Source organism: Leptopilina boulardi, unplaced genomic scaffold (genome assembly GCF_019393585.1).
Source record: "Leptopilina boulardi isolate dan_hultmark-lab unplaced genomic scaffold, ZJU_Lbou_2.1 LbouV2_303, whole genome shotgun sequence".
Classification (NCBI taxonomy): domain Eukaryota; kingdom Metazoa; phylum Arthropoda; class Insecta; order Hymenoptera; family Figitidae; genus Leptopilina; species Leptopilina boulardi.
Window position 1 is genome coordinate 137,907 of NW_026137867.1, and position 15,301 is coordinate 153,207.

A 15,301-nucleotide genomic window follows, 5' to 3' on the forward strand; every position below is an offset into this window, starting at 1 on the left:
ATCTTGATTTTGATTTCATAAAAGGGAGAAAATTTTTCTTGGACCTCGACATCAGCGAATTTAAGTTATCGATCGAGAAAATCTAGTCATTCTCCAAACGAAAGAATACTAACGAACCCCCCCCCCTTTGGAATTTGTCGAATCGACTTTCTCTCGTGCAATTGAGCGCGCTCTCTTGATGACGAGCAATGCGCCGTTGAAATTCAGCAAACAAGTTTCGACAGTGAAAAAGAGTCGAATTGCTGAAACGAAATTAAGTGCGTCTGCCATCCAGAATGAAACTGTGAATACTATGGCAGTAGAGAATCCAAGGTTGCCCGACTGAAAATAATTGAATCCTACACCATCGCAAGAGAACATTGTCCTCTACAGAGAATGAAGTTTACATTTACCTCAGTCCACTTACTGCCTCAGTGTCATTCTTCTCCTCCCCCCTATATAGTCCCCTTTTTTTGTAAAATAAAAAAATTATTTTGTTTTGCATATTACAATTTTTTATCAACAAAGAAATTATTTATATTATAGTAAAATAAGAAGTCATCTCAAGTGTTTAGCAATGTTTTCTCCTTATTTTTTTATGCGAGCAAGGTGCAAAAGATGAAAGACCCCTTTGACGCAGTTCCAACTATTTTATATAGTTTATCTAGTTCATGATAAAACCGTGAAATTAGAGAGTGAGACAAGAGTTCATTCGGATTTTACACAAAAGACACATACCTCAAAGATCAAAAAGGAAAATTTTCCATCTTAATTATGAAAAGATGCACTCTCTTTTAATGATATGCGAGAAAAAAAAAACTCCCTTAAAGAATCAGAGCAATAAAGAGCAAGAGTATATGCATTTCTTTTCATTCGCCAAAAAAAAATGTGGTCTCAATAATGAGGTGCTCCAGGGTAAAAAAGATCATGTCCATATTTAATTGCACTAAAAACAATTTCTTGTGTTATCTACAGAATCTCGTATATTATCTACAAACTATAGTTGTAGTAGTCTCTACAAAACTGATTTTGGGAAATACACAAATCGGACTTGTAAAGAAAATAACATTTTTTGGCGCAAGCGAAAATTTTCTGAAAATAAAACAGATTTGTCTATTTTAGAATTCGAGTTGTTGTTGCCATAATAAATTTTTCTCCAAGTGGAACCTCTAAAAATTCATTTTGATCGTTAATAAATAGAAATTTTCGAATAATTATTTTTTCAATGTCAAAAAATTATTATAATTTTCATTAAAAAATTGTATTCTTAGAAAAAAAAAATAATAACTTGAAAAATAAAACTGATTTCCGTTGAGAAATTGAAATTCCACAAAATCGATTATAGATTTTTTTTTCCCACCATTATTGTATTATGTTTGCTAAATATTTATAAGTTTATGGTAAATTGTACACCCTTAATGACTTGCCCCCAGGAGCTAAAATGAAGGTTAAGTTTTAATCTAGGGGTCGAGAGCCACAATAGAGAGAGAGAGGGGGGGAGGATATTGTGACTGGGGATGAGACACCGAATGCCATCACGTCTGCAAATGTCTGCAGAGAGAAGAGGAGTGCCCACTCGACTCCTGAATTCCACCCTGCAACGTCGAGTCGAGACTCTCCTGATCATCTCTCTCTCTCTGTGGTGTGTGTGCGCCAGAGGTGGAAAGATCATCCCCAATATCAGCGGGCCAGGTGTCGCCACGTGGTGCAACGTGCTGTAATTTTTCTCACTTTACCCACCCCGCATATGTTACGAACCCACCGATATTAAAAAAAGAAAAAGATTCTCAATTAATTAACTGATCTCTTTGTATCTCTCCATACGTGGGTGGCAGAAAAAAAAAATTTCACCCCTCCTGAATCGCTATCCCTTCAAATTAGTCCCATATTTTTTAATTCAAAAAAAAAAAAAAAAAAAATTGTAAATAAAATATAATTCTCTTTTACTTATCTAAAATATCAAATAAAATTGCCATTCATCTGTTGTTTAACTATTTTTCCTTGCTGCACTAAAAAAAAAAAATTTATTTCATTCAAATAATCGATTACTTGACTAAAAGAAAAATATTTATTTCTATCAAATAATTATTAGTATTCTTTTCAAATACAGAAATTATTAGTTCAAATACAGTTTATTTAATTAATTTGGTATCAAAAATTATTAGCTAAATATTTATTTGATAACATAGTCAACTAACCGATTAAAATACATTTCTTTTTCAGTGTAAAGATTCTAGAAAGTTTGTATTTATTGAATGAAGAAATTTTCATATGAAAATATTATTTAAAAAACACAAAAGATGAATTTAGTACATAAATGTCTCTGGTGATTAGTGTTTCTAGGTTCGTTTGCATTTAGGAAAACCATCAACGCTTAATCGCATTCTCGCACCCTCTTCGAGAGAGAGAGAGAGGGGGGGGGGATTATACTACTATACCTCCTATATAAGATAATTAATAATTTATAACAATTATATGATTATTTTATTATAATATAATATATTTATTATATAATAGTAATTTAATCCAATTTTTATCAATGTTTACTCCGGACATTTTTTTTTACTATTTTTAAAACAAAACTTTGACAGAAATTCCAAACAGTTTGAGATTTATTTTGAAAGTAGTAAAAATTACTTTATTTTCGTTTTCCATTTTTCTCCAAGTAAATAAAAAATAAAAAAGTAAACAAGCTACAGAAAAATTATTAAACTTGTTAAAATAACTATTTATAAAAATTCGATAACCAAATTAAAAATACAATAGAAAAGAATGTAAACGTTTGTGTTTTTTAAAAGAAATTGCTTCGAGTCTCTACGTGAGAGACAGAGAAAAATTGACTACATAATAAAATCCGAGTATTTTTTATAGAGCATAAAAAAAAGAGAGAGAGAGCAATAGCACGTGATTTATCGTCGCGGTGACGTTTATTTATGTCATAAACAGACTTGATCAAAATCTGTTTCTTACACTTGTTCGTCACGTATAAGCAGTTATTCAACCAAAATAACCCAAGATCACACATACACACAAACATAGAGAAGATTTTCTCGCATAAAACCAAAGAACGTATCAAAATCGCCTTATTTTCAAACTAAGAATAATAATGAAATTTAATTAATATTCATGACTCGAGTCTTTGCGCAATTTTCCTAACCCCTTTATCATCAACTATATTTTATAGTTTCTATAAAATAAAAAACCTGTATATGATAATTTTTGCAATGAAAAGCAAATACATGAGGGTGCAAGTCAATACAAAATTAAAAAGCACGAATTCGAAAAATTGAACCATTATATTGAACTCGGGTGTCTGTCAGATGCAATTACGTATCTTTGCCGACCCCTTTTTTACAAATCGGGAGGGTGAATCCAGTATAGGTCGAGAGAGAAAAAGAGAAAGACAGTTTTTATACGGGTGTGGCGCGTGAAATCAACATTCGTGAAAATAAATTCCCTTGGAATGAGAATGGGTTTGGGGGTGGTGGGAAGTTGAAACGAAGGTAGCACGCTGAGTACAAAATAGGAAGGATACACACGAACGCTAAATCATTCCCATTCTTTTTCCAGAATGCCCTTATACACACTAAAGTGAACCGAATGCCTCGCGCATACTGCTTGTATCTACTTGAAATGGAAGGGCGGACTTTTCCGTCACTACTGACGACAATTGAAATATTTAACATTCCTCAATTTTTCATCCGTTTATATAATTGAAATTATATATCATCACTGAGTAATTTTTTTTATTATTTTTTTAAGGTACTATTATTTTTATTATTATTATTTAAAGGTATACTAGTTTTTATTATTATTATTTGTTTAAGGAGGTTCAAATTAACATGAACTCAAAGTCAAATTAAAAAGTAGTTTTTAACAGAACTAAAAATATATTTAAAATTGATTTCACCTAAATTCAAAATTACAATTTTCAAAAAAAATTATTTTAAGTAAAAATTTGTTGTTAAATAATAATTAATAAACATTTTATATTTTCTCTTAAAATTTGGTAAAAAATTCTAATCTTTATTCAATTTTATAAACAATAACACATTCCATTCTCTAAAAAATTCTCTACAATCCTATTTGTTGAATTTTATTTAAAATATTTTGTTCAAAAATTATTAATAAATAAATAAAATTTGTTTATTTAATAATTTATTAACAAAATATTTATTAACGAAATTAAACGAAGAGAATTTTAGATAATCTTTCTAAGATTAAAATGAGCCATTGTTTATGAAAATTTGATAAAAATTAAAATTATTCACTACCTTTGAAAAAAAAGAAAATGTTTATTAATTATTATTTATGACAAATAACTTTTTTTTGTAAATTGTACTTTCGAATTTGGATGAAATCAATTTTAAATATATTTTTAGTTCAGTTAAAAACTAATTTTTAAACTGAAAAAAATTTCTTGTGTTATTTACAAACTACAGTTTTGTAGTCTCCACAAAACAGATGATTTTAGAAAATATACAAATCGGACTTGTAAACAAAATAAAATTTTTTCGCGCACGCAAAATTTTTTTGTGAAAAAAACAAATTGTTTTGTGATTTGCCTAAACATGTTGTTTACAGTCACAGTTTTTACAATTTGTCTATTTTATCATTATTATTATTTTTTTAAGTTACTATTACTTTTTATTATTAAAACAATATTTTTATGAATTTAATTATCCTGAAGATCTTTATTTTAATTAAGGATCCAATTAATTCTTAATTTAGGAAGTATTTCAAAATTTTCAATTAAAAAAAAATTCTAATTCCATTAAACAGGTAAAATATCAAAACGAATATTTTAACGTAATATACTTAAAAAAAAAGAAAAAGAATTTCTTGAATGCGAAATCGGATCCCAATAATAAGAATCGTGAGAAACTTTAGTATTCGTCTTTGTGCAAACAAAAAAAAAAAAGAGGGGGTCGTCGAACGCGATATTTAAGGATTATTTCGCACCAAATCAAGACGAAGTAGCTACTACAATTCCGATCCATTAATATCGCTCAGCCAACAAATTGGATTACAGAGAATCCATTTAGCCAATGTATATATATAGGCAACCTCGCGAATCCCTTCAAGAGGCCAGACACCCCAGTTCTAGTTTCACAAATCTCCTTTTCTTTCGTTGACAGATTACAATATAATTCGAGGCATTTCCTCAATAAAACGAAAAGAGAAACGAGAGAATGAGAATTGAAAGAAGAAAAAAAATATACTTAAGAGATAGTATCGTGAATGAGAAATTGAATCTACTCCTGGCTTTTTCATCACTCGCTCTAATTGAATCTTCCCTCTCTCAATGATGACCGGTATTTAATAGATAAGATTCTTTCCCTCCAATAGAACCCAATGTACTATCAATTACCACTATAATAATAACTATATATAGAGTATAATAATTTTCTCGCTGATAATAATTTTAGTAAGAATAAATTCTTACCCTAAGCGCGTTTAAAAATATTTTTTTCTAATTTTAAATTAAAAAGAATTTTTTAACTAATTTAGATTTAATAATTTAAAAAAAAATTTACATAATTAACTGTTAATATATTATAAAGTACTAAATATTAATAACTGATAAATATTTGGAAAAAAAAACAACGAAGAAGTAGAAAAAGTCTCATTTTTCTTATTAATGATAAATGTACAGAGAGATTGTACATCTTAATGGGTAAAATTTTCGAGAATAAAAAAAAAAAAAAAAAATCCCAATAAATCAGAAAAAGAATGTAACTTTACGTGCTTATTAAACGAAATGACTGTTTTCAACGAATGCAAATTTCCTCGGGGCACTCTTTCGCTCATTTTATTCAGGATCTCTTTTTCAAGTTTCATTATTCCGCATAAACGGAAACCGTAATACAAATTTATGCGAAACCTGCGCCCTCTTGCTGTTAAAGAATAAATTCACAACCGGGCCACGAAAGCAATGACTTTTCAAATCAAAATGTGTTCGTCTTTCCTTGTCTTCTAAATTTAATTTAAATGGAGATAAAGTACTATTTTTTTTCTTTTTGTTTTTAACTTTATCGCGCGTACGCGGAATTCAAATTTTAATTCATTGAGAATTCATTTTCTTTTTATATTAACATTAATTTGGCGCTTAGAAATTAGCAAAATTTTTTTTAACTCATTTGAATTTTCATTGAAAAATAATTTATTTTAAAAAATAGTTACGTTTTTAAGGAAACAATTTTTTTGTACACTGTAAAACGAGAGGTATTAATTTAATATCCAGGTACTAAATTTTGCCTTTTGGTTCTATTTTAACATCTAAAATCGGTACTATTTTAGTACCTTCTTTATACAGTGTATGACTCGATTTTAATGTCAAATTAATAATTAATACATCAATATATAATTAAGTAAACTATTTCTCGTTCTAAAATAATATACCTACATATATATATATACTGCGGTTCTACTAATGGCAACCATTATATAAACCGGGGGGAGGAGAATCCTCTTAACTCTGACATTTAGATCGATTACTTCCGGTTAATCAAGACTCCTGACAATTTCTAATTAAGTCAGAGATAACCAAAATCATTGATCAAACACTATGATTAATTAGCCGAAATATATGAAAATCTATACCTTAAATAACAAGCTCCCTAAGCTCTATAATGAAATTCGATTAAATTTCATACCAACAAATATCAATTTATTCATATTTAATCATTAATTAATTATTTATTTTTATTATTATTAATTTTCATTAATCAACGCCTTTCGAAAAAAAACTTCTTTACATATATATATAAATAAAAAAAAAAGACAAGTGAATTTGTAAAAGACATCGAAAGAGGATTAGATAGCGACGAGATTTATCATAAGTAGAGAAAGAAAAAGGACAAGTGAGGAAAGAGGCGATCTTTGTGGCTCAGTGAAGAACGTAATTTGAAAAGTTTTCTCGTTAAATTGAGCAAAATGTACAGGACGATGAGGTGTCGAATGAAAAAAAGGGGAGAGAGTATAGAGACCCCGAGGCCAAATGCCCACGAAAACGGATGAGCGTTTAAACAATGATGAGCGGAACTGATATTTTTTTTCCTCACGTTAAAAATTGCCTTTAATTTTTTAATTATAAAACTTTTCTATACAATATAATTTTTTATATGATTCGATCAAAAGCAGTGTGCGTTATGCAATGCGCATACACACACACACACACTTATATATATATATATAAATGTGTATATATGAGTGTGCATGACGTTGTCACTGGAAATGAAGACTTTTTTTACGCTCACGACCACATAAAGTAACCCAAATGCGAGCCTTTATTCACTAACTACAGAAGAGGAACAAAAAAAAAAACTCTGTTGCCTTGTAAATTTTTATGAAACAAGCACCGGACAAAAATTTCCAGGAAAATATGGATATACTTCCGGCAAAATGTATGGACACTCATTTTGAAGGCAAAGACAAAAAATTTACTAATATTTTATAAATAACTGATATAAACAAATGAAATAATATAAAGGAAATTATATATATATAATAAAATGTAAATAATTATTATAAACAATATAAAAATTTAATTAAAAATTTTTAATACCTCAATCAAAAGAACAAAGAGAATATAATAAACGTACCCTAAGGTAAAATAATCTGATAAAGATATATATATATATATATATATAAATGATGTTGAAATGAGTATATAAAATGCAATTTTCTGCAATAAATGCTAATTAATGTTTATCTCGTAGAATATGTCAATACAAATTTTTTATGCATTTGTCGTTAAAAGCTTCTAGAGATAAAATTTCATTAAATCTTTGATTCATTGTAAATGTAATAAGCGACAAAACATGAGCCACGAATATATATATATATATAGTAGAAAAACACTGCATATGGTCAGACAAATAGGCCGGTTCACTTGACGCAAATAAATCATACTAAACTACCAACATTTACATTTCTCTCCTGCAAAGCAAGAAAATCAAATTAACTCGCGCATCAAAAACAAATTAAACTTTTCCTTCAAATGGCTTCCAATAAATTATGTTATTTAAATATATATACTGTTCCACTTGCGCTTTATGGTAAATGTCACACCGAATCGCAGAATGCTAATTATTCTCTCAAATTTATTTTTATATATACACGAACAATAAAAAGAAAATTGTGAATATAAACAAATTGATAAAAATATAAAATTAAGATTAGTTAATTTTTATTATTTAATTTAATTTATTACTAGTAATTTAATTTTCTATTAAAAATAATTTAAAATAATTGAAAAAATGCAAAATTTTTTTTTTTAATGAGATAAAAAATAAATTTCTCTATTATGAAATAACATTCCAACTCTCAAAACGATTATTTTTTATTGTCATAAAAGAAAGGCAGTACCCGTGAAATTGATTTAATAAAAAAAAAAAAAGTAATATAAATAATTTGCTACAAAATTAGTCATAAAAATGTAATCTTGGTTATAAAAACTAATTTACTTGTGCACTAAAATAAAAAAGAAAAAAAAAATTATGTGACCTTACTTCTCCAAGAATTTTTTTACGAGTCAAATTTATCAGAGAATTATTTTCCCGTACAGTAAGAATTATTTACTCAAAACAAGCGCATCATATGTGTGTAAAAGTTTATAATTTAATTTTCACAAATAGGAATAAATTTGTACGAATAACATTTACACGCACAGTTGAAAATTGGGATGTTTGAACATTTTCCTAGACTGGATAGCAATTACAGTACCCGTGTTTTTAGTGTTTGGAGAAGCGGTAGAGTCTGCTCCTGACACCTCGATATATACGTAGGTTACCAAATTCGTAGGAAAATCTCTCCCATCACACCCTCCTACTTCTACCTCGACAAATGTTAACTCATTGCGTGCGTACACATCAAGTTTGTTAAATGAATTCACATACTTCCTCCCTAAATATATATATATATATATATATATATATATATATATATATATATATATATATATATATATAATATAGTTTCCCTTCAAAGATAAAATTACCTTTCTCATATATATACACACATCGGAAGTTGTGAAAACCGAAGGTGTCACGCTGCGTGGCAAAATGGGATCAAGACGTCAAGGTCCACCGGAAATGAAGGCAGTACACGACATGAATTCCCTGTTCCTGAATACTAAGACCCTTTAGATTGCATCCCAGTCGAATAATCGATTTTCCTACATCCACTTGAGTTTGGAATTTATCGCCCTCAATACCAGAGTCCCCGAGATTTATTTCACCATTTTTTTTTCCTTCTATTTGTTTAAACGATAATTCAATATGTCTCAATTTTTCAATTTCTTTCCAACTCGCATTTCTTTTTTAATTTAACTGGAAATTCTTTTACAAATTATTTTTGAGAATTATTTTGTTTCAAAACAAAAAATAAAAAAAATTCTACACGGAAAAAAGTTTATTGTTGCAACCACAAGCTGAAAAACTTTATATTTTGTTTACAAGTCCGACTTGTAATGGCAACTGTGGGAGTAGTATGGGTTAAAATTTTTTTAAAATTTTATCCATAGTTGGGCCATACTATGGGTCAAGTATGGGGTTTCTTGAAATCACTTGATTTAATTTTAGGATTAGATTTTTTTTAATTTTAACCATTTTTTAAACAATTGTTACACAAAAAACTTATAAAAATTGTGTTTTTATTCATATGAAAAATGGAAATTTTTAGTTTTTTCAAAATGAAAAAGTGATTTCAAAAACTTTTCTAATTTTTATCATTGAAAAAATATATACATATTTCTGAGGTTATTACATAAAAATTTCCTTGTTATAATTAATTTGTCTTTTTGTTAAATAAATTTTTATTTTATCAAATTCTCTTTTTAATAAATAAATACTTTATTTTAAATAAAAATTTTTATTTTGTGAAATGATAAATTTTCAAATATTTGGAAACTTTAAAAAAATTAAAATTTTTTGAATTGTTTTAAATAATTTTTTATTCTTGATAAATATAGACTATTAAATCATTTACTTTTTTAACAGAATCAGTCGTATGTAATAAAACAAATCAATATTTAGCTTATGCTAAAATATTCTTAAAAAAGGAAATCAAAATTTAAATTTATTCGAAAAGAATCATTTAAAAGTAATTATTTAGCTTATTGCTTGAAAAAAAAATTGAAAATTGAAAATAAGATATATTTAAATACGAATAATTTATAATATATAATAAAAATACACCATAAAATTATAAATAAATTTATACTATTGAAATATTAACAAAAGTTCTTGAAACTATTTTAATAATATTCATAATAAAAATATATGCTTTTTATACATTTTTTGTGTAATAATTGGTTAAAAAATGGTTCAAATTAAAAAAAATATGATCCTAAAATTAAATCAAGTGATTTTGACTATGGGATTTGGACAAAACCCATACTTGCCCCATAGTGGCCCAACTATGGATAAAATCTTAAAAAAATTTAACCCATACTACTCCCACAGTTGTCATTTTCACGCGGGAGTGTATTTCCCAAAATCAGTTTTATGGAGACTACAACTGCAGTTTGTTGATAACACAAGAAATTTTTTTTTTCCGTTTAAAACTAAAAATAAATCTAATTCGGTTAGAAATGCAAATTTGAAACTAAAAGCTTTTGAAGTCATCCTTAATCTTTTCATTTTTTTTCGCTCTTCCTTTCTATGGAAAAGTTATATAATCAAAACGCCAGCCCAGACATATCCGCCAATGAACTTGAAAAGGGAACGAAATTTCCTGATACGATTCTACCTCCTTCCAAGTTAACTACGCGACTTCCGCGCCCTAATTCGTGGGAAAGGGGAAAAGGTCCCGGATGCTGGGATAAGAAGCAACGACGACGACGACAAGGTGAAGAACGGGAGCGCCAAGCCTCAAAGTGGCTCGAATACGTTATAAATTGGCTAAGACTGCTTCTTCGGCTGGTTTAGTTTGAAGAAGAGGCGATCGAGAGGAACTTAAGACTTTGTCGAATTGAAGGGAATGGAACGCGAACGAATTAATTCCCCAAGGACGAAAACTCGAGGACAAAGCCCGAGGATGATTCAAAGGATACAATTAAATTCTAGACACTCTCCCTTCGAAATTCTCTGACTATATATATATATACTATTTAGACCCATTTCTATATATACAATAAAGCCTCGCACTCAATGAAACCCTCATTCACTATACACTGACAAATGAAGCACAAACCTCAATACCATCGCAACTGTCATTTTCATTATTATCAGGGAGAAACTATATTGATTTATTTCTCGAGAGTGTAAAAAAAAAAGCTTTATATGTACCATGGTGTCACGTACATTTAAGTACTGTGGAACTGAATGGCTTTCTTTCCCTGTGTCCAAGGGAGAAAGAGAGTGAGAAAATAAAAACACTTTGAAGAGTGAAAGCAAAATTCTTTTCTTTACTGAACAAAGCAATGGCAAAGCACATCAGACACGCGTCAAAGCTTTATGCACGAAATAATTTTATTTCAATTCTTAACTGGATGACGTCTAGAATAATTCATTCGTCCGTCTACAATGAAAATTTAAATAACAAGAGAGAAATTGTCATTAGAGAAACTATATATATATATATATATAAAGCCGACACATGACATTTAAAATGAAAACATTTCTCTAAATATATTTTCTACATGGAAATTTTTTTATTTGAGGAAATTTGATCTATTTAAACGATAAATAAATGTCGAAGAATTTAGAAATTTGGTGTCTTACTTAAAAATCACTTTTACTACTTAGAAAATATTTCGATAAAGTTTTAACTTTAAACTTTATTGCTTTCTTGAAACTAATATACCAAAATTATAATAACTCGGTAAAATTGTTGTCTGACTGAAAATGGAATTCACTACTGATTTTAAAATAACAAGAATTTTTGAGTTTTGTACTATTTGATCGCACCAACGGATTTACAGCTAAAATCAAATAAATTTTGGATTTTTGGAAAATTTTTTTGAAATTTTCAATTTTAGAGACTTATTCTCTCCTAAAAGTGTCTTTTAACTACTTAATATTAAATGTACAAACAATTAGAAAATCTTATTTAAATTTACTTTTACTACTGATAATAATCTTACAAAAATTTGCTATTTCTGACTCATAATTTTTATGTTAACTATATATTAAAATCAAAATGACCAGTTTTCGTCTGACTGAAACTGACCTATTCTACTGCAAGACAAATATAACAAAAAATTCCCCACCTACTATCAAACTAATACTATCAATCTGTAAAAAAAAAATTAACTGTACACTGAAAAAAAAATTTATTTGATTCAAAAACTCGATTACTTGACTATTATCAAATAAATATTTACTTGAATCAAATAATTTTTATTTAAATTAAATAAATTGTATTTGAACAAAAAATTTCTGTATTTGAAATAAATAACATTTAATTGAATCAAATAAAAATTATTTAGTTCAAGTAAAATATTTATTTGATACTATAGTAAATCTTTATTTGGTAGTAGTAAATATTTATTTGATTCAAGTAAATATTTATTTTGTTCAAGTAAATTTTTATTTCATAATAGACAAGTAATCGAGTATTTGAATCAAATAAATTTTTTTTTCATTGTATTTATTTTATAATGTGACTTTTTAACAGTCAACTTAGTAGAAAAAAAAAAACCTCAATTTAGATACGACAACATATCTATTCTTCTAAGGAATGATAAACTGCGGGGGCAATAAAAAAGCTCTCGAGAAAGCCACTAAAAAACATAAATTTTACGATCCAAACTGAAACCCAACTCGAGACTCATAAACCATCAAACAGTTCTTATACTTTGATAAATAAACTGAAAACATTTGAGAGAAGCTTGAGTGAGTAAACAGCAGAGAATTGAAGAGTAAAGTGAAGTGAAGCACTGGTTACGGTGCTTAGAGTTAAGTAGAAAATACGAGAAGTCTTTTCGTAGCTCTAAGAGAATAAAGAGAGGGGGAGGTCCTTTACAAGGAGTCAGCCGTATTAAAGGATAAACAAGGAAGGAGGGAATTACAGGGTCGTAAGTTTCAGGCGCTGCGCGTTCTCTCATTCTCGACGTAAGGATTCGCCTTGTGACCGTCGTAAATCTATCGTGAGACAACACATTTACGTCGATATTCCAGCTGATGCTGGACAGAATTCTCTTGGTACACACGAGACACCATAAATTCACCCATATGCAGCAACCAAGTACCACCTCTGCTTCTGCAATTCTCGACTACTCATGCACAATTCTACATGTGCTCGAGACCGTGACGAAGCCAGATTTAAGCCCCGCTTACGCAGAAGCTTTCACCGGCACGGTCCGATACGATATCCCCGTGTTTCTGGTATATTCATATATTACTGATTTTCAGGAGAATTCAAAATCAGGAAATGGGAGAAGCTTGAAATTTGAATAGAGCAACTCGTAAATCCAGTTATTCTCTCTTCATTCTTGAATGAGGATATTGTGTAATCTGATTTTCAATTTAATAAAAATAATAATAATAATAATAATAATATTTCAATTCGAAATTCTCATGTGTTAATATGCGGGGATTATATTTCATTTCAAAATTAAATTAAACACTATTCAAAATTTCTCTAGTCTTTAAAAAATTAATTATGTCAATAACATTTAATCAAATTAACCAAAATCGAATTTGCACAGGATTCATAAAATTATTATCTCATTTAAATTTTATATTTATTATTTAAACAAATATTTAGAATTTTATAATAAAATTCAATTACATAAAAAATTCGAACTACGAAATTTTAAAACTATTTAATTTAAATCATGAAAATAATAAAGAATATAGCTTTGTTGCACAACACTGCGTGTAAAATGATTAAAATATTTTCCATTAATCATTTTAAAATTTATAGCTGAAAAATACGAGCAAAATGAAATTATTTTATTTATAATAATTATAAATTCCACATAAATCATTTTAAACATAACTGTTTTAGCAACAATTATTTATCTCATAAATTACGTTTATATTACGTCAGACAAAATTTATATTCATTGCAATAAAAACAATGACTAGAAAATATTCCATATTTCTAATTTCTTATTAAAAAATAGTTAAATAACTTTGTAAACTAACAAACTATGTTTTAATTAGCTTTTCATAAATAGTTGGAATTTAAAGTCTTAATTTGTTTGAAACTGATAAAATTAATTAAAAGATAATAATATTTTGTCTTCTTGGAGGTATAATAAATTTTCTCAACAAAGTTACATCATAATGTATATTATCACCATCACAAAAAAAAACCAATAATTGATAATTTATAAAAATTGATTGCATTTTTTTCCTTCTTTCTCATTCGACAATATTTTATTCAATTTAATAACTATATTTTATTTCTCTAAATTATATATTTAAAAGCAAAATTCCTCTGTTTATCAAAGTATAACGTTGAAACTAATTAAGTCCCACTTTAATTCAATGAAAATTAAATTAGTCCCTTATATTTTTTCTCTCAATAAAGATTTTAAATTAACAGCGCGCGTTACTTCTGTCAATGTTCTCATTGTTAGCATACTATTAACTATGCCACTTTAACTTGCAATATAAATAGTCATTCGAAAATTGCTCGAGTAGCAAAACGATCTTGGAAAAACCTTAATTTTCTACATTTTTTATATAGCAAATAATTCAAGATAAAATTGAATCAATTAAAAAGAAAAAAAAAAATTTCACTCACCATGAAGAGCCTTGAGATACGCTTTCCCTGCATTGATCAATTGCCTCGCTCCAGGATTGAATTTTTCCAGAATATTCTGTAATCATAAAATAGAAGACGAAATGAAATCTCTCGAGCTTTAATGAGACACTTAAATTAAAATCGTCTATAATGCATCAATTACGCCTAGAAAGAAATATGTTTTCGTATATAGAAGCCATGGTGTCTATATATAAGTACAGAGAAACGTGGAATAAATCTTATAATCGTATCTAGAACGGTAGACCTTGAACGCCCCCCCCCCCTTGGTTAACGATAACGACTTTGCTCCAATCAGATTAGTGCAGTTAGATTAATTAGATGGAGGTTTGCGTTAAATTCCAAAGAGCCCCTCGGCTTTGGTACGCAACCTCAATCGATTCCCAGGTATACTGCATTCTGAAGATGTCTTTGGAGAAGGGGACTATGAATAACATGTTGCATAAACCATATATCGTATCTATATAAATATACACAAAATAATTTTTTTCTCATTCTTTTAATTATTTAAAATTTATTTAATTTAAATTATTTTTTTAATTAAATATTATTATATTTTCTTTATTAATTGTTTTAATAATAACAGTAAATTGTGAGGTATTAT

At 28.0% G+C, this 15,301-nt stretch overlaps 1 protein-coding gene across 3 annotated transcripts in view; it reads right to left on the reverse strand.

Annotated features, from left to right (window-relative positions):
• Positions 1–15,301, reverse strand: part of LOC127282960 (trichohyalin) — a 152,256-nt gene that overhangs the window by 73,033 nt on the left and 63,922 nt on the right. For all 3 annotated transcript variants that reach the window (XM_051307563.1, XM_051307562.1, XM_051307564.1), the window contains exon 3: positions 14,680–14,755. In XM_051307563.1, coding sequence (XP_051163520.1) covers positions 14,680–14,755 — 76 coding nt within the window. The remainder of the gene's footprint in view (positions 1–14,679; positions 14,756–15,301) is intronic.